General features: G+C 40.1%; 1 protein-coding gene across 4 annotated transcripts in view; it reads left to right on the top strand.

Moving 5' to 3' along the window:
* LOC122810216 (kinesin light chain 1-like) overlaps positions 1 to 20,487 on the top strand; it is a 2,247,025-nt gene that overhangs the window by 819,780 nt on the left and 1,406,758 nt on the right. For all 4 annotated transcript variants that reach the window (XM_044081914.1, XM_044081987.1, XM_044081756.1 and 1 more), the window contains one exon: positions 10,855 to 11,155. In XM_044081914.1, the coding sequence (XP_043937849.1) occupies positions 10,868 to 11,155 (288 nt within the window). In that variant the 5' untranslated portion in view covers positions 10,855 to 10,867. The remainder of the gene's footprint in view (positions 1 to 10,854; positions 11,156 to 20,487) is intronic.

The following is a 20,487-nucleotide window of genomic DNA, read 5'->3' as shown; positions in this document are numbered from 1 at the left end:
TTGTGTCGCTCAACTGTGGTTCGCTCACTACATTTTTTGGTCTGCTAATATGGACCCGACAAAACAATCTGCATTATGCACTAGTCACTTAGAATGCAAATATGAACTAAGATAAACATAATATGTGCATATAACAGTTTTGCAATGATGTATACATTGTCAATACACTAAGTGGAGAGTTTTAAACACATGATGGTTATATATGTATTATAATGTGCAGTATTCACTCATCTATGTTGTTCTAAAATTTCCCTGAAATGTCTTTTTCAGAAATATTTCCTATAAGTGCTTCTTGGCATTCCATGAGAGTCCACTGGTCTAGAAATTATCAGTAACAGAGGCATAGGTTAATTTTCATTCAGGTGTATATCTCTTTCCTATATATATATATATATATATATATATATATATATATATATATATATATTTATAAAATCAATTCACATGACACTGTGGAACTGAGAGTCTGAGAAATAAAGGCCACTATCCCATCTCAATCTCTCAAACCGTTATGGTTCACCTCATGTTGCACCTTTTTCTAGCATTTCCTTTGCATCTCTTTCCTGTACTTCCTGTACACACACACACACACACACACACACACACATATATATATATATATATATATATATATATATATATATACATATACATATACATATATGTGTGTGTGTATATATATAGATAGATACGTGTGTGTATGCATGTGAATTCAGATGAATGTCTGCATGTATGTGTGTGTCACAGGTTTGACTGGCAAGCGCAATTATTGCATGCCAAATTGTAAGAAAATTTGTTGTTAGTAAAGTTGGTCAAATTATGATCCAGTCAAATAGCATAAATCAGGACTTTTTCTTCTGTCTTTGTGGTTGTGTGTCCCAGGAGTCAGGGTATTTAATTTCCAAGAGAGAAAGGTAGAGCCCCCACATAAAAACAAGTCCTTTAATGTTAATTGGTGTTTGCAAATGTGAAGATTTGATTTGCATTTGTGTTCACTTTACTTAGATTGCTTTTGCCATAATAATTATTGAAGATGAGGTTTGTCAGTACATTTTCCATCAATTCATTATAGTCTCACATAAATGCACATGTATAAATAACATAATACAAACAACTGGATAAACAATTATGCAGCCTAGAAATGCCATCAAGTTAGAATTTGCATTAAGTCCTGGACTGAATAAAGCTCCTAAATCTATAATCCACTTTTTTGATTTTTCTCCAAAACTGAATGCCAACCAAATTTATCAGTTATCTTCAGTCTAATATATTCAAAGATAGCACTGGAATCTACCAACAAATGTTTATGTAGATCATTAGAGTGCCTGTGACAGTAGATGTCACAAAAGTGTTTAGACATTGGGCCAGATTCATTAAGACCTACACTAAGTGTACACAATTTGTATTTAATAAAATTGTTATCACATCTTTTGTGCTTTCTAGTTACTCAGAAAGATTACACTAAGAGTACATGTAGTCTACATTTTGTGGTAACCTTTATGAATCCCCTACAATATTCAAGGCTGTAAGAAAATCAGTAGGAAAACTAAAATTAGGAAGAAGAAGGTGGAAGGTATTCTTGTGTTGTGTGTTCACTTAGAGTGGTGTACACTTACTGTTCGCTTAGTGTAGGCATTAATGAATCCCAAGGATTGTCATTTTGACTAAGCAAGGTGAAAAAATCTTCTCATACACTCGGCATGTATCTGACGCAATTGATTGCAAGAAAAATCAATTGCTGAATGCTATGCATTTTAGAATAGTGAACAGAAAAGTGTATAGTTTTACACACTAAGTTACAAAATTTAAAATGTCCTCATGGCTGGCAGCCTTTGGGTGCTATACTCAGTAAATAATCTCGACATAGGTTTAGACATTTAAAACTTTGTTTTTCAGATAAATGTTGGAATATAGGAAAATAATCATTTATCAGGAAGTACTTTAAAAATGTATTTCTGATACGAAGAAAGACAAATGCTTTTCTATTTTTCATATGATCTTAAAGCTATTACTCAGAAACTATTTTGTAAAATTGAGGGAGCCATCTGATAATTAACTCATTTTTGATGTTGTAGGAGTGGCTGCCTAGACAATTGTTTAAGCATTGTCTGACTTTGTATACGCCTAAATTGACTGTAACCCATATGATAAATAGATTTGATCATTAAGTAGCTAGTGTAAGCCTAATGGATCAGAACAAATTCTCCTGATTGTCATACGTTAAGTCCCTGGTAGTTTACAGATGATTAACCTGGGACAATAGCTAAAACAAGGGAGAAATGCATTTCTAGAAATCTTTTTGTCCTATAAGCAGATGTAACAAAAGTACCAGCTATAGCTTCTGTTATGTTAATATCTAAAATCAACACCAAATTATTCAGCTCTAACCATAAAACTAGTTCAGTGGGTCTGACTGAAACACACATATGCCCACTTTTTTCATGCTAAAAACAGCTCAGTTGGTGAGTTTGACTCAGAAAGCACTCATCTGCCTTAGCTAACCTGAATAAAAGGACTTTACTGCACAGAACCTTCTCCAGTTGTCATGTTTTTTTTTCATCATATCAAGCTTGGTGTGACTTTAATCAAAGACTAGCCTCCCAAGAGCATCATGACAAGGAACCATTGACCCAATATCTTTGCAAACCATTCAGGAACAACAGGAATGAATAAAGAGAATATAGGCTTACATCAGATATAGTCATTACCTCGATCTGAAGATGTAACTGGCTCACATGTACTTTACCGGTAACTGTAGGTTTTTTCTTCTGTTGCATCTTCTATGGCATGAATAAGTGCAGATAACAGGAATAAATGGTGCTGTCAGGATAACAACATGGTTATATAGGTAAGGTAATCATGGCATTGTTGTAGATGTCCCACTATTTCACTGTGTGCTGTGAAGGTGCACATAGCCTTTATCTAATTTTAGTTTGTTAATGAGATATGAAATTACTATGATAAAAAAGCACTTAGAAATATATGTTAATGATGTGAAGACAATTTTTTATGTAGTATTAACACAGATCATCCCAAACATTTCTTAAATAGATGCAAATAATTCAATGAAGAAACAGACACAGACAAAGATGAAGCAAAGCTGTTTAAAATAAGCTGTAGGTTTTTTTTTATAATAGTTAATTTCAGCTACAGCTTTCAGTCAGCCATCACTGCCAGTTTATAAACTGAGGATCACCTTTTCATCTTACTGTAGTTTAAAACAAGTACATTTTATTTACTTGAAAAAATACAAATGGTCCTCATAGATAAAATATTTTTCCAGAGAAACAGAACTTTTAGGAGATATGTTACTCTGAGAAGAGAAATGTGTATGCAAATTTTTATAAACTATTTGGTCTGAATGGTCAACACAAATTCCATGACCTCTGCTTCGAATCAGACCTTCAGGTGACATGTTCAATTTCTTGTAGGAGGGAATATACAATAAATTCTCTTAAGCTTATAACCCAGATACTCTTCATGTTTCACTGTTGCATTCATTACATTTGGTTATCTGCCTGCAGGTAGCCCTCAGCCGGCCTGAATATCAAAGTCTTGGATCCCTGTGTTGGATGCTGTCTCTTCTTCCATGACATCAGGTCGTCAGGGGTATAAAACATGCAGCTGACACCATTACATCAGTCTTTCTTGCTGTGCGGTGCCCGAAGAAGAATCAGTTCACAAGTGCCGGTCGGCCGACTCCTGAAATTTTCATTTTTGAGTTTCAGAACTGAAGTCTTCAAAAAAGCTAAGTACCCCGTTGGGGATCCTTTTTCTTGAACTAAACCGATGTCAGTAAAAGTTAACAATTGCATTACCTGTGGAAAGCAAATACCTTATAAAGATTTTCATTCGTACTGCATTCCTTGCTTAGGCTCAGACCACTACATCCCTGTCGGTTTTGTGCCTTATTAAACCTCCGAACCATTCGTCGTCTGTTTATTTTTGTGGCTATCCAGAAATGGCTTCGGTAAGCCATCCGACTACTGACATTCCAAAAAAATGTAAAGATAAAGAGAGAGACAGACCGCATAGGTCCAAAGCTGCCAACGATGCTTCCGTTAAGCTAGTTGCCAGTTTGCTGGAACTCAATGAGGCACTTTCGCAGCCCCGGATACCCGCTACTTCAGATTCTCAGGCCTCTACTGAGACCCATTCGGAGTCCAGTATGCCACGAGATGCTTCTTCAACTATGGAACCTGCGGATGTCTCTACCTTGGATGGGTCCGGAGCCGCTGTGCAGGCACCGGCTTCTGAGGCTGTTTTCAGGCCTACAGACTTGCATTTCAAACCTATGCCATCTTTTTCTTCAAGGCCTAAAACTCAACCTACACCTAGAAAACTGACATCCAAACCGCATGGTCAGGCCCATATGCCTAAAAAACAAATGATAAGAATGGCTGAAGACCTTATTACTTTAATTACTGGAAGCCAGACTTCTCCCTGTAAGAGACCTAGAACTGATTTTCCTTCTGATTCTTCTGATCAAGATTGTGAAATTTCTGTTTCTTCTGATTACCAGGATTTGCTCTTATCTACCTATGAGGATTCTGATGCAGAGGATTCCATTCCATCTGCTTCCCATCCAGATGATTTTTTCCTTTGGCGAAACCTTGTACACTCTTAGAGAGCATTTCCAGAGTGGAAAGCCACGATTACTCTGACTCTAAAAAGAGGCTTAGGGAATTCTTACTCCTCCCTCAACACAGGCCTTTAGCTATCCCTCCTGTCCTGGACATTGTAGATGATGCCTTCTTGGAATCTAGCCTGGCCCCAGGCACTTTACCTCCAGCTCCCAGGAAAGCTGACAGGTATTACAGAGTACCTGACTCTCACAAGTTCCTTTTCAAGAATCCTACTGCGGGCCTAGAGACCATTTCCCAAGGACCTAAAGGCATTAAGGCTACTACTGCCAAAAACCTTACCTCCTCTGGTAGAGATTCCAGGGTCTTAGACAGATGGGGTAAGAAGGTATACAATTCTGCTACTTTGACCATTAGGGCCTTAAACTGCCAGTTTCATATGTTAAAGTAGCAGTATATTATGGGACTACGTAAACAAAAAATTATGTTGATTCCTGACTGTGTTGAAAATAGGGAATTACAGGATTTAATGCATTCTGCTGAACAAGTTGGTAAACATACTTTGTAATGTGGTTTTGACTCTTTAGAAGCATCTTGCAGGGCTGCATCACTGGGTCTGTACTTAGAAGGCATGCTTGGCTTAAGGAACAAAATTTGCCAGATCATGCTAAAGCTAAATTACTGGATGCTCCCTTAAACCAAGACCGCCTGTTTGGCAACAAAGCTGAAGAAGTCCTTAAAAAGATGTAGGAAAAAGCTAAATCTATGCAAACTGACAAGTACAGCCTCCCAGATTTAGTAGGCATTGGCCTTCTAGGAATTGGTCCTTTCCTGTCTCTTCCAGGCCTTCTCAGTCCAAACCCAGGAACAGCAGACCACCTAGGCTACAGTCTCAAGGTACTCACAGGACTAAGCAGTGGGGGGCTCCCACTTCCAAAGCTGGAAGTAGTAAGACACCCTCCTATGGAAAAATGTCGCAATGACTTAACTGTAAACCTTCCAAGCTCTGCTGAACTGCTTGCTCCCTTAGGGGGAAAAAAATTGCCCTGCATGCAAAAAATTGGCAACTCATTGCCCAGGACAAATGGGTTTTAACTATAGTTGGCCAAGGATACAGGTTTCACTTTCACACCTTACCAACCCCAAACGGATGGCCAGACATACCTCCAAATCAGTGGGAAGAGGCTCAACAGCAGGTTCTCTCTCTCCTAAGTATCAGGGCTATTTAACCTGTCCCAGCAGAAGAAAGGGGACAGGGGATTTACTCAAGACTTTTCCAGGTATCCAGAAAAGACAGCTCCTGGCATCCTGTCCTGGACCTCCCTATTCCAAACACCTTTTTGGTAATCCCAAAATTCAAAGTGCTAACACTCCAACAGCTGCTTCCTATGCTAGGCAAAGATGCCTGGTTGGCAACCTTAGACTTAAAGGAAGCTTACCTGCACATTCCAATAAGGGAATCTTGCAGGAAATACATACTCTTCAGAACAGGCTCCATGCACTATCAGTTCTCTGCGCTTCCCTTTGGCTTATTTACTGTGCTCAGGGTATTCACGAAGTGCCTAGCTCCAGTCATTGCATTTTGCAGGCAAAGAAGTATTCAGATATACCCATACCGGGACAATTGTCTAATTCAGGCAGAAAGCCAGGACATGCTACTAAAACATCTGGTATTTGTAAAGAAACTTCTAACCTCGGTGGGGTACACCATAAACAAAAAGAAATCTCATCTAGTACCCTGCCAACAGATTGTATTCCTGGGAGCAAGCTTGAACACAACTTCCCAGATGGCTTACCTCACGCCAGGGAAACAAGTTTATTTGACAGCCTACTTCAAACTACTGTCCACAAAAACCCAGCTATCTGCAAGGAAAATCCTGCAAGCCCTTGGGTTCATGGCCTCTTGCATTCTACTAATTCCATATGCAAGACTGCATATGAGGAAACTACAATGGTATCTAAAAAGCCTATGGTGTCAACATTCTCAGGACCTGGAATCAATGATTCCTATCATTCCTTGTATAAAGACAGAGTTCCTTTGGTGGGCAGAGGCCTGCTAGCACAACAAGGGGCTCCCATTCACTCTACCCCCTGCCGCCCAAACCCTAACAGATGCATCAGACTATGCATGGGGGGGGGGGCTCACTTGGCAGGGCAGCGCATTCAGGGCAAATGGAAACCGAGTCAGATGCACCTACATATCAATCAAAAAGAAATGTTAGCTGTACAGAATTCCCTGACAGCCTTCTAGGACCACATTCTTCCAGGACAATTATTGGTAAAGACAGACACCACCACTGTTATGTGGTACATAAGCAGGGGGGAACCCACTCATACCCTCTCTGCAGACTAGCCATAGCCCTGTGGAACACAGCCTTGAAATACCAAGTGCACCTACAAGCTCAACTCCTGCCAGGTAAGCTAAATTCACTGGCAGATGACCTAAGCAGAAATCTCATGGACCCACATGAGTGGAAACTGGAATCAAACATATTCAACCTTTTGAGAAACAAATGGGGGAATCCAGAGATAGACCTGTTTGCCTCCCCTCAGAACTATTAATTGGACAAATTCTGCACAAGGACTTCCCACAGTCAAGCTTGGAAAGTGGATGCCCTGTCCTTCACCTGGGAAAGCCTCTCAGTTTATGCCTTCCCCCTCTGCCTCTCCTCTCGAAAGTTCTGCTAAAGATCAAACAGGACAAACCAAGGACAACACTAATTGCACCAGACTGGCCATGCCAGCACTGGTACACCCTCTTGCACAGTATGTCACTGCTGGAACCATGGCACCTGCCTCAGACCCCTTCCCTGCTGTCCCAGCAGGAGGGCCAGATTCTGCACCCTCGGCAACAAACCCTGAACCTTGCAGCCTGGCTAATTCCTTGAGTTCTCCAATAGCATCCCTCAGTATGCTGGTGCTAGATGTCATTCTGGAGGCAAGGAAGCCTAGCCTTAGGTAAATCCTATGGAAAAGATACTGTTCCTGGAGCCAGACTTGGGGAATGGGCACTACAGTGCCCAGCTTACCGCATATTCTTCAGTACTTAACAGAGATGCTACACAAGGGCCTTTCCTTCTCGTCAATTAAAATCCATGCCTTTGCCATTTCAGCACATTATAATACTGAACCACCCCTCTTCTCTCACCCCCTGCTAAAGCAATTCCTCAGAGGGGCCAAAAATTTAAGACCACCCAGGAGAGCCCCTACTCCAGCCTAGGACCTTAACACTTTGTACTGGAAAAGCTCACTCTACCTCCTTTTGAGCCAGCTGCAACTGCAGAGTTGAAAAACAGCCTTCCTTCTAGCCATCACTTCAGCAAGAAGAGTGTCTGAATTACAGGCCCTCATGGCAGTGGAGTCCTTCATCATCTTCTGTGCAGACAGGGTGTCCCTCAGGACCAATCTTTCTTTTATGCCCAAGGTGGTGTTTAGTGTGTCCCTTAATCAGTCCATTCATTTACCTACTTTTTTCCCTAATCCACAGAACAAAGGAGAACGAATACTGCACTCTTTAAAGTGCACAGACAACTTAGATTTTATTTGGACAGGACTAAGCCTCTCAGAAAAATCTGAACAGCCGCTAGTTGGCTTTGCTGCAGGGGCAGAGGGGAAGGCCATTTCAAAGCAAACCATTTCTAAGTTGGTAATAGTACAGTTGTGTACACTTGCAATAAATGTAGATGTTCGAGTGTATTCACTGTTGCAGTCCTGGTTACCCTCCCTCTAGCCCCCTGACTTCTCTTGGCTATACTTTTCTTCTTATTTAGTGTTTTTATGCTTTCTGGTGTATTTGCCTTTTGTTGGAGGTGTAACCTAACATATAATTGCTTCCCATTATGGGGGCACCTGACATCTGGGGCAAGAAAACCTGATGTAATGCTGTTGGCTGCATGTTTTATACCCCTGATGACCTGACATCATGGAAGAAGAGACAGCAACTGATGCAGGGAATCATGACTTTGATATTCAGGCCGGCTGAGGGCTACCTGCAGGCAAATAACCCAAATGTAATGACTACAACAGTGAATACACTCGAACATCTACATTTATGGTAAGTGTATACAACTGTACTTTACCAATCTAGTAATCTCTGTTTTTCCTACTAGTAACACCCACGGTTCCATATGTGGCACATCCCATTGCACCATTCTACACTTTTCAATCACATAATCTTTTGCTAAAGAACAACCTCCAGTCTGAGCAGCCAAGTGCTCTGGATTATGCAAAATGCACCACATTCAACCATGAGCGAACCAACTGTTCCGCTGTTTCACATTGAACAGCTTTGGCTCCACTACATGGCTTTTGATTTGTTTGTATACTGCAATTACTGCCAGTCAGCATCGCAGTATACAAACCAGGTAAATAGCTACTCTGCTGTTCCACGTTGAACAGCGTTGGCTGTGCTACACAGTTTTTGATTGGCTCGTATTTTGCAATTACAGCCATTTGCCATTGCGATATGCGAACCAATCAAATAACTGTTCCTGAGAATGGGAGCCAATGAGAGCTCCCAAATACGTGATCATTCATGTATGAATGGTTGTGGAAAATCACATTTCAAGAGATGAAAAAATAAATTAGAAGCAAAACAATACCATAGTAAATAACTTCAATAACAGCAGTTAAAAATCGTTTTGCTGGTATTGCAGTTATTTACTTTGATACTGGTTTGCTTCTGTTTGATTTTTTCCCTCTCTTTAAACTGATACGTGTGTTTGTGTGTGTGTGTGTGTGTGTGTGTGTGTGTGTGTGTGTGTGTGTGTGTGTGTGTGTGTGTGTGTGCGCGCGCGCGCATGTGTGAGACCAGAGTTCAATCTGCTACATTGTGAAAAACAACAGGTAGCTGCGAGTCAAACCACTTTATTTTTAAGATTACTCGGAATGAGTTAAATAATTACTACTTCCTTTTTTCTCCGCTTGTGGAGTGGATGAAACAAATGACATTAAAGTCAGTTCAAAATCAGAGAAAACACAGCTTTAATTTGAGGTTCTAACATACTAACTTTACTTCTGTAAATTGCTCAATGTTTGTGTTTAGAGCTACTCTTTTAGTGAAATAAGCAATCTGCAAAGTGATATAACCTGTTTTCTTAACAGATACCAAAAAAATATGAAGTCTAGGCAGACAAAATACATGTCTAAGACAAAACTGCCCGCGTTCATAACAGGAGGGAAACAATTGTCTCTGTTCATAGCTCTCAACCTCTTAGCAGAAGAAAACTGGACATAGCCTTAATTAATGGGGGGACAAAGGCCCAAAAAAGGAACTGATTTTTAAATATTGCTCTTATTAACATAGAAAGTTGCTAGAATAACAGGCTGGCTTTGTGTTACCATACATGTTCTGAAGGATATGATGTCTGAAACTCAAAATTCTTTCATTTCTTTATTTCATTCCTCTGTGATTTGCCAGAAAACTGCATATTTTATGAGGAACAGACCAAAAATATGAGGCCAAAAATTTGGGCATTCTGCAAAATCCTGGGCAGTTGAGAGGTATGACAAGGTGAATGTGTGTTTGCATGTGTGCGTGTGTGTGTGTGTGTGTGTGCACGCATCTGCATGTATATTTTAGTCGAAAGACCATGGCCACATTCAAGGTACGTTTTTTGTGCAGTTCGAAAATAGTGTGTTCACAATTTGACTGTTTGCCACACATTGCTTTGGTCTGTGTTCCATATTGTCCTCTTAGCAGGTATGCTTCCAGTTACTCATAAACATCCCTCATTCCACTACTATATCATTCCAACTTTGACACTACAACTTAATAATTACACAGATACCTCACTTTCCACATGAAATTTGCTTGATGCTTTGTAAATAATATTTAAACTGTATATATTTTTCACATTTTGTTAGCTGATAAAGTAGTTTACACGTGTATGTTCACTAGTTATTCTACTAGTGGATGAAGCTTCAACTCGATAAAAATCAGATTTCCTCCATAGGAAATCACTGTTAGTGAGTTCCCATTTTTTGAGTAGATGTGACCTTGAAGTTGGTATATGTAAGTTTTGGGAGGGAGGCTTGCCCCCATCAAAATACTTTAAAAAGTGTTTAGCAGCAACATGTTTTCTGTGAATGCAGTTCAGGAATTCCGATCCTTGGGGCATTTACTTTTTCCCTCACTCTTGCCCTTCTCTCACTAAATGTAATGCTGACTTTCTTTGCATTTCCAGGCTGAAACTAAAACTGGTCACTTGTGATCATTGATTCACTTTGGCAAACACATTTTCAATAAATAACTCTCCTCTTCTGTACCTAGATAGTCCAAGACCATGTCCAGCATGGTTGGGCTGAGCAGAGATCAAGAAGACAAGATGGATGCTGATGATATTATTCTGAACACAAAGCAAGTCATCCAGGGGCTAGAGGCCTTGAAAACTGAGAACAAATCCATACTACAAACTCTGGAAGAGACTCTCTGCATGCAAAGAGAAAAAGCATTAGAAGAGGAACATGGGAAAAAGAAAGAGAGAGAAGAAACCATTGGAGTAGCAGAAGAAAAAACCAGCCTGATTCTAAGTTTATTAGAAAAAATCGAGCTTGGACTTGGAGAAGCACAAGTGAGTAATGAACACTCTGTCTATATGTATTTCATTTTTTGTTGGGTTGCAGTCAAAACACAATTGTATCTAAAAATTAACATCACAGTTCTTGGAGTGAAAAAAGAAAGCCAGAATGCATGTTTGTTTGTTTATTTGTTGGTGGGTTGGTCTACTGATAACTGACCATTTCCAGTCATGACCTAGGATCACAGGAACAACAGAAATGAGATATGTGGTTTGGCAGGTATGTAATACAAAGATTACAAGTTACAGGTTACAGTGCAAATGTGTCTATATACTAGGGTGAAAAAGTTTTACTAATACAAGTATAATGTTATTACATATTGTAATAAACAGTAAAAATTACACGTACATTCAGTTACCTGTGGAAAAAGCAGCTGCATTGTTAGACTGCCTTACAAGTCATACATTCGGTAAATCAGTAAATTATTCATCAGGAACTATACATAAAATTTAATCAATTAGACTCACTATATGAATCCATGAAAAACTTAACGTTTTAATTCATTAAGTAGATGTCCCCTCAATTTAGCTTTTAGGATTTTCAGTGGCTGCTGTTTGCTTACCTCAAATGATAAATCGTTCCACATAGCTTGTATTTTCTGCATATTAATTTACATTTCAGTCTTAGTAAAGATATAGCTTAGCCTTGTCTAATGAGTGTAGCCTTGCTTTGAAGTGGTAAGTTAAAGGCAGTTAATGCCTTTAAGTACATTGTAGTTGGGAGTGCATACTTCTGGAAACAGTAGTAATCTACATACTTGTGTCAGATGACTTCCAGCTTTGCAGCTATTTGATGTAGAATGAAAGGTTAACATTAATGTAGTCAATATTTAGGTTTGGGGGGGCAATGTTTCATGCAGTTGCTGCATGGGCTACTGGGAGGGGAAAGAGGGATATTTTATGGCAGCTAATAATAAATTGATAACTTTGTCAATATATTGAGTGAAGACCAAGTAGAATCTAGATATTATCAAAAACAGTTCTCATTGTTCTTGTCTTCTAATTGTCTGAATGATACTTTTTCCCAGATGCATTTTGTTTACCTGCTTTCTTAATTCTTTCCTTTGTAAGTTCTGCACAGTTTTGTAGTTAGGAATAAGCTACCTAATATGAATTATAAAGGATGCATTTCTCATGGGTCACTAAAATATGCTTGTGGCTATTATGAAGCAGTCACAGCATGAGATTCTTTTTAAATTTAAATTAAGATTAACAAAACAAAGTGAAATGCTGGCAGAATAGTGTTTCTTAATGGAAGGCAAATGTCAGAATTTTATATATATATATATATATATATATATATATATATATATATATATATATATATATATATACACACATACTGAAGCTATTACCCCTTCAACTATAAGCAGTGGGGCAAGGCCCCATGTACCCAAAATGTGAGAGGCTGCACCCCCACACACCCCCTGCTACTTAAATTTATCAGCTCTGAGGTTGCATTTCACTATACTAAGTCCACCTAAGACTCAAACCAGAGGAACCTCTTGCTGTGAGGTGACAAAGCTATTTGCTGTGCCACTGTTCTGCCCAGGATTCCATACCTAAAAGCATACATAAATGAGCACATATTAAATTATACTTGTAGAAACAGTGTTCCTTGCTCCATTTCCATCCGTACTGTAGCTGTAGTCTAGTTTACCCTGCCTCATTGACCCATTGTACATTGCATGAGCTTTCCAAAAACATTCCATAATTTTGCTTGAAATGACTTCTTGAAATTAAAAGACCTATTGGCATAATGGTTAAGGTCATTGTCTCCCATGCATAAGGTACAAGGTATGATCCTGACCTCTGACCATTGCCTGTTTAAAGTTTGCATTTTCTCCCTGTGTCTCCATTGGGTTTTTCCCCATGCCTGAAAAACATGCTGAGTGTTTCCATCTCTAACTCACCTATGAATGGAGCTGTGGGCAGCAGCACAGACTCTGCATGGTATCCTCATTGGCGGCTCATACTATTGGACTGTAGCCCCCCCTAGCTGTACAAAAACAGGAACAACCACAAATAAAAAAAAATAATGAGTCCCGGAACTCTGCCCATACGTACTCGGAACTCAAATTTGGACTGCTGTTTAACCAGTCCGGATTAGGAAAGAAGGCAGCAGTCTACAGATGCCCCAAAAGTCTATGTGGTTACAACTGCATAGATTGGAAGGGGGATCAGGCTGCAAGGCCTGCAGTTTATGCATGCTCAGAACAGAACTGGAGTCTGAATTCAGTACATGCATGTGAGCGATTGGAAACAGGAGCTGCTGCAATGGATTCTTTCTGGCTTTTGCAGTTAGGAATGGGACTTTTGCATTTCCCGGGATGATCACAGCTTTTGCATGGAGAACAGAATTTTGCTTTTATGCAGGTACTGTTTTGCAGTTAGGAACATGACTTTTGCTGCTTTGAATGATGGACTCTGGTGTGTGTGTGTGTGTGTGTGTGTGTGTGTGTGTGTGTGTGTGTGTGTGTGTGTGTGTGTGTGTGTAATGCCCCAGTTAACTATAACTGGTGGCTAGAGAGTAACTCAGGCTCAAACCCTGAACCTTGGGTGCAAGTAGCAAGAGCCTGAATTCCCTATCAACCACCACTTGTGAAAAGTGGTTAGATTTTTGCCTCATATTTTTGTTCTGTTTCTCATATAATCTGTGGTTTTCTGGATTTTGAATTCACTAAATAATGGCAGACATTTGAATTTCAGACTTCATATTCTTCAGAAAGTACATGGTAACACAAAACATTTTATTCCAACAATTTTCTAAGTTCATAAGATTAATATTTGAAATCTGTCCCTATTTTTTGGGGTTGTATTCCCCCATTATTGGCTTTGTCCAGGTTTTTTGTGCTAAGAGGTTGAGAGCTATGGTGAGAACTGAATTCACTGAATATGTTTGGGGGCTGTATTCCCCCATTATTGGCTTTGTCCAGGTGTTTTGTGCTAAGAGGTTGAAAGCTATAGTGAGAACTATATTCGCTAAATGATAGCCATTTCAGTTTCAGTCTTCCTGTTGTTCAAGAAACAGCTGATTTTGCATAGGGATATGTTGCTCTGACTGTAGTGCATAAGATTCTGGGTTCAAGACTTGGCAGTGAAATGCATGGCAGTAGCACAGCATTTTATTCTGGCAACTTTCCGAGATTATACAAGCAATGTTTAAAATGTGTCCCTGTTTTTTGGGCTATTCCCCCCCTAATACAATTTGGCTTTTTCCAGATTTCTTGTACTCATGTGCTGCAAAGTTGAGAGATACAGTTGAGTGTCGAGTGGCTTTTACAAGGAGCTAAGACCTTCAGGGGAAGAGAAGTTCAGTGCTGCTTATGCCAAGTCTGCTTGCATTTTTAATAGCACAACAGGTAGTGTACTTGCTTTTGATGCAGAAGGCTCTGGGTTCTACTCCCATGGTATGTAGATGCATTGCTGATACTGTACTTTTAAAGGGGGTGGATGCTGCAGTCCTGAGAATGTCCTCTTTGGCGGAGACACCTAGTAATTATGAACCTGTTATCAGTTTGCCATCCATTCCCTATTGCAATATTACTAGCTTATCATTTATTAATGTAACATGGGCAATTTACTCCTCAAGGGCAACAGGAACTTTATTTGTAGATGAAACAATGAAATATAAAGTTGTTTGCTAGCAGCAGAGTCTTCATCAGTTACAGATCTCTTTAATTTGGAATTATTTAGATGATTTTTACTTCTGCAGAGATTGCACATATTTACTGATACTGGTGGATTGTAGAAGTTTGAGTAGACTTTTATGATGAAAATTATTGGTGCATGTTCAAAACAATGAATTTAAAATGCCCTCTAACAACTGTACTGTATTATACAAGGAATATAATTTAATACAGTCAGGAAGGTGTATCAAAGAACACATGTATGATTCATGTGCAAGGGGCCTATGATTTGAAAACAGCCCAGAGTTAATCTTTATCTGCTACTGGCCAGATGCATTTTTTTTAAATGTGGGTTTCAATGCCGTTTCAATGAATGTGAGTTTCAAGAGAAGTTTTAATGCAAAGTCTGTTTTCATTGTGACACTGCATTGATTTGTTTAACACATGTCTATTAGTGTTTGTGGTGTAAAATGTAAAATAAAACTTTTAAATGAAATCCAACTCATCGTAGAAGTAAAGCAGTATGCACATTACAGTGTTAATGGTAAATGGGGTGAAATAGCCAAGTAATGGGACATTGGAATGGCTGCTGGGGGAGGCCCCATTTGACCATGATTTAGTGAGGGTGGAATGGTGGCAAATTCAGACAGCCCCTTCTGAACTGTACCTCTTCACTGTCCAGATTTTCACAGAATGAATAGATTTTTGCTTCTTATTTTTGGTTTGTTCCTCATAAAGGTTGTGATTTTCTGGCAAATCATTTAGGAATGAAGTCACTAAATAATGCCACATTGAGTTTCAGACTTCATACCCTTCAGAAAAATGCATGCTAAAGCAAGACCTGCTATTCTATCAACTGTCTAAGTTTATACAAGAGCAATTTTTAGTACTGTCTGTATGTTACCCCAATATATTTGGCCTTGTCCAGATTTCCTGCATTGAGAGGTTGAGAGGTATGTGCAAATAAATTGCTTTATAGCATTAGGTATATCCAAACCTTTCAACTGTCCCAGACATTGGCTCAAAATGTTGCTCTCCCCCTAATAATCTCTCCACAAAATTATAATTTTGGAAGAAAATGTGGAGGGTTTACAATTGTAATGATCAGAGTTATAGATTTCTTGCTCTGAGATTCAGAGGTATGACAAATGTGCCAGGGCCATCACCATCAGCCAGAGACATTTCAAATTGTGACATACTTGTTGCATTCCACTCCCCCATGTAGTGACTCTGGATGTGTCCAAGCAAGGCAAGGAGCAGTTATGCAGTGCAAGTGTGCAGAGTATCCCCCCATCCAAGGTAGACACAAGTACTACAGTGGCTTTTCATCTGTCCTTATTTTTGCAGAATGTTCTGGTTTTCTGTCATATTTTATACTGTTGATTTATGCTTCTTATTATTCAGAAAATGCATGTTGTTGCAGTGCCTGTTGCTCTCTGTTTAAGTAGCAATGCTTTAATGACCATCAGGTAAGCTTGTCTGAGATTGTAAGATGCAAGTATGCTTTAATAAGCATGCTGTTAAAGAATGACTTACATTGAAAGCCTTTTTGTTGTTGCCATGCAGAGAATATTTGCATAACTAAATGCATATGATACTATTTGTAATAAAGGACAGGATTCCAGTATTTTCAGAAGATCATTACATTTGTTGGAGACTTGCAATCATCTTTGCAGGCTTTACCCATAAACTAAACAGAATGCCAATCTATTATGTGTTGTCCATAACCTGTGCAGTAATCCTTTAAGAAATTTATCTTGAGCTTGTTTCTTGTTTGCTGTTCATTTTTTTACTTTGATCATGTTTTCCCCTAGAAACAAGTAGATAGTTTTTGTTAGGCAGCATGTCTTTTTTGGATAAGAAACTTTTTTACAAGTGGGGGTATCACAGAGATTGCTACTTTCAGCATGTTACTTGGTACTTTTATAAAGCTGAATATAAATTATATTTAGATCTGTAGTGGAAGAAGAGGTGGTTTGAGTTGAGTGCTGCTTTTTGATACTTGATTTTGACTGGTATTCCAGTAATGTATTTAAAAAGTAATTTATTTTTTCATGCCTCACAACCTTTTTGTTTTCATCTAGATATTAGGTAAGCTATCATGTAGCCGATGCATTGAAATATTTTTTTTCTTCTCCACTTCATTTTGTCTTGATTGGACTCTGATAATGATAGTTTGGCAACCAGGGCAGCATATTTAATTAAAGTCCCAGTTTTTGTGGTTTTGAGTATAACTCTGCCCCTTTCTGGTTGGCCACACCCCTTCCCATTGCCCCCCTCATTCAGCTGTCTCTTGCAGCCCTCCTTTGATTTGAAGTCACCAGCTGCCACTGTGTGCCCTATAGGGGGAAGAGTTCTACAGACCAATCACTTTGGACATCCACTGTGGTGCGCAGTATCCTCAAGATAGGAAAACATGTATCACAAACTGCATGCCATAGCAGGGCTAGCCACACAATGGTGTAAAATATGACTGTAGGTAATTTGGTCTTGTTGACTAATGTCACCAAAATGGGTTGAGGACCTGGCCTACCCTGACCTACACCAGGGACCCTTGCTAATGGTGGAGGGGGGGTATACGTGCCCCTATAGGCCAGTGTGTGCCTACCATAAAGCCCAGCAGCCCTGGGTCAGTAAGCTACTGGCCAGCCAGTGTCTAGTTGCCCAGCCTGGGTTGCCTGGGATAGTTCTGTTGAGCGAAAGCTGAATATAAATCCAACCAGCTTGCCAAACGTAAACTGAGAATTGCTACACTTAATGTAGGTTCACTGATAGGACACAGCTTGGAAGTGGATGACATGATGATACAGAGGAGGCTGGACATCCTATGTATCCAAGAGATGAGATGGAAGGGCAGTGCAGCAAAGCCACATGGCTTGGGATCCAGGGTCTACTCAGGAGGGGACAGGCTAGAAATGGTGTAGGAATTATGGTGAAAGAGAGGCTTCATAAGGCAGTGAGGGATATCATCAGAATTAATGACAGACTGATGGCAATCAGACTCCAGTGTAATGATGGGGCAGTATTCATAATCTCAGCCTATGCCCCACAGCAGGGTTGTGATAGTGAAGAAAAGAGTGCATTCAGACAGCAGTTGCAGGACCTACTACTATTTACTAGATAAAGTAGGAGATCATGAATTGGTGTTGATAATGGGTGACTTGAATTCACATATCGGGACAGACAGAACAGGATATGAGGACTGCCTGGGTCCACAAGGGTGGGGCAACATGAATAAAGAAGGAGAAGCCATTCTAGACTTCTGTCTGGCAAATGGCTTGGTAGTAGCCAACACATGGTTCAGAATGACAGACAGTCACAAGATCACATACAAGAGTAGCCAACATGCAACTCAGGTAGACTCCCTCCTAGTAAAGAAAAGTCAATGGGGTAGAATCTATGATTGCAAAGTCATCCCCAGTGAAAAATTCACCCCACAGCATAAAACGCTAGTTGCCATAAGCAGTGGTCAGACAAGGCTCTAACGTCAACAGAGACCAGGCCAAAGACCTGGAAGCTGATTGGAGAGAAAGTACAACAGTTCAAGGATTTACTCTGGGCTCTAGCACCCCAAGAAGAGGAGAAAATAGGTGGAGTTGAACAAGAATGGCAGCACCTAAAAACAGCATGTGTTAGGACTACAGAAAATATATGTGGCTGAGTCAGGTCTGGAAGTAATGTACATAAGGAAAGCTGGTGGTGGAATGCAGAAGTCCAGGAAGTTATCAAAAGAAAGGAGGAGTGCAGGAAGAGGTGGGAGATAGAAAAGACTGACCAGGCTAGGAAGGACTACTGGTTGGCTAACAAAAAGCTAAGAAAGAAGTTGCAATAGCAAAGAATAGGGCATCATAGGCACTCTAGCAACATCTGGAAAGTGACTCAGTAAGTGGCACAAAGAAACTATATCAGGTTGCAAAGCAAAGACAGAAAGATAAAGAAGATAGTCAGGCACCCTTCATAAAGGATGCCAGCAACAACCTGCTCACCAGTCCACAGGACATCAAACCAGATGGAAGGAGTATTTCCAGCAGCTTCTGAATGAATAAAACCCCACTGAAGCTGTACTGTCCCAGAAACAGCCTCCAATAAGAGAAGAAGAGGACCCCAGCCTAGAAGAAGTAAGAACAACACTAAGAAAAATGAATTCAGGGAAAGCAGCAGGGCCAGATGAGGTCGCAGCAGATATGATAAAGATGCTGGGTGAGATAGGGGAGAAATGGCTCCTGAGGGTACTAATAGCAGCGTGGAGAGAAAGGCATATCCCAGATGACTGGAGAATAAGCATACTTGTGCCACTGTGCAAGGACAAAGGGGGCATTCACAACTGTGGGCAGTACAGAGGCATCAAACTCCTATGAGATTGCATAACATTTCTTTAGAGGATGATTGATAAATGGATACACAGAGCAATAGAATGTAAGATGGGAGATGAGCAGTTCGGATTCATATCAGGATGGAGCACAATTAACCCGATGTTTGCATTGAAACCGATACTTGAGAAGAAGCTAGAGATGAGGAGAGAGTCCAACTGGCTATTCCTAGACTTAGAGAAAGCATATGACAAGGTCCCAAGGAAGCTGATCTGGGCAGTACTGCAGTGGTGTGAAGTCCCAGAAACATTGGTAGAATTAGTGCAGGCTATGTATAAGGACCCAATGGCTCAAGTACGAACACAGAGGAGTTCCCAGTGGGAGTGGATGTACACCAGGGTTCAGCTCTGAGCCTGTTGCTGTTCATACTTGTGATAGACTACATTAGCAAATGGGTTGGAGTGGACAGATCAACAAAGTTGCTGTATGTAGATGATGTGGCATTACAGGCAGACTCTGAGCAAGAACAGCAGCAAAGGATAGGGGAATGGAATGCAAAACTGAAGGCACAGGGTGTAAAACTAAGCACAGATAAGACAGTGGTAATGGCAGCAAAATGGGAAATGGAACTGAGACAGAAGGAAAAATAGGTTAGCAGATTACAGTTATCTGGAAGGGGTGACTGAGGAGATGGGAATTCTGAATGAAGAGGTCAAAGATGGAATCAGAGGGGCTGCAGCTAACAAGCACAGAGTGTCAGGTGCAGTATATGACAGAATAATGCCAAATAAGCTGAAAAGTAAGGTGTGCAAAACAGTGGTGTGACCAGTACTGTATAGTACAGAAACCTGGGCAGTAAAGGCACAGCTGTTGAGGAATCTAGAGGTGACTGAGATGAAGTGCCTGAGGTAGGTGGTAGGATGCACACTGTTGGCAGACAAAGGAATGAGGACATATGAGCAGAAAGGCAAATTGGGTCTAATTGCAGAAAAGGTCAAAGAGAACAGATTACTGTCATTCAGGCACATGTACAGAAAAGCAGAAGTCAGTTTGCTGAAGAAGATTTGAGACAGAAAGGAAGATGCAAGAGGAAATGAAGGCAACCAGTGAAGAGATGGATGCTTTGTGTGATAGAAGCCCTGTGACAGTCAGACATGAGTGTTGAAGAAGGTAGGAGAGAGGAACTGAAGTCAGAGTTGGCGACCCTTAACACAACACCCCAACTCTGTGGAGAAAATGGAAATGGGGGGTTGATGATTGAGGATGATGAAAAATAAAACTTTATTGAAGTAATGAAGTCAAAATAGTGTTGATACACATTAAATACACAGAGGTGAAGGCAATGCTCAAAGAATATAAAAATAAGCATCAGTTGTGCAGACAGATT

This window comes from Protopterus annectens, chromosome 1.part0 (assembly GCF_019279795.1).
Source record: "Protopterus annectens isolate FY-2018-M chromosome 1.part0, PAN1.0, whole genome shotgun sequence".
NCBI classification, from domain to species: Eukaryota; Metazoa; Chordata; order Ceratodontiformes; family Protopteridae; genus Protopterus; species Protopterus annectens.
This window is presented reverse-complemented; position numbering and strand designations above follow the sequence as displayed.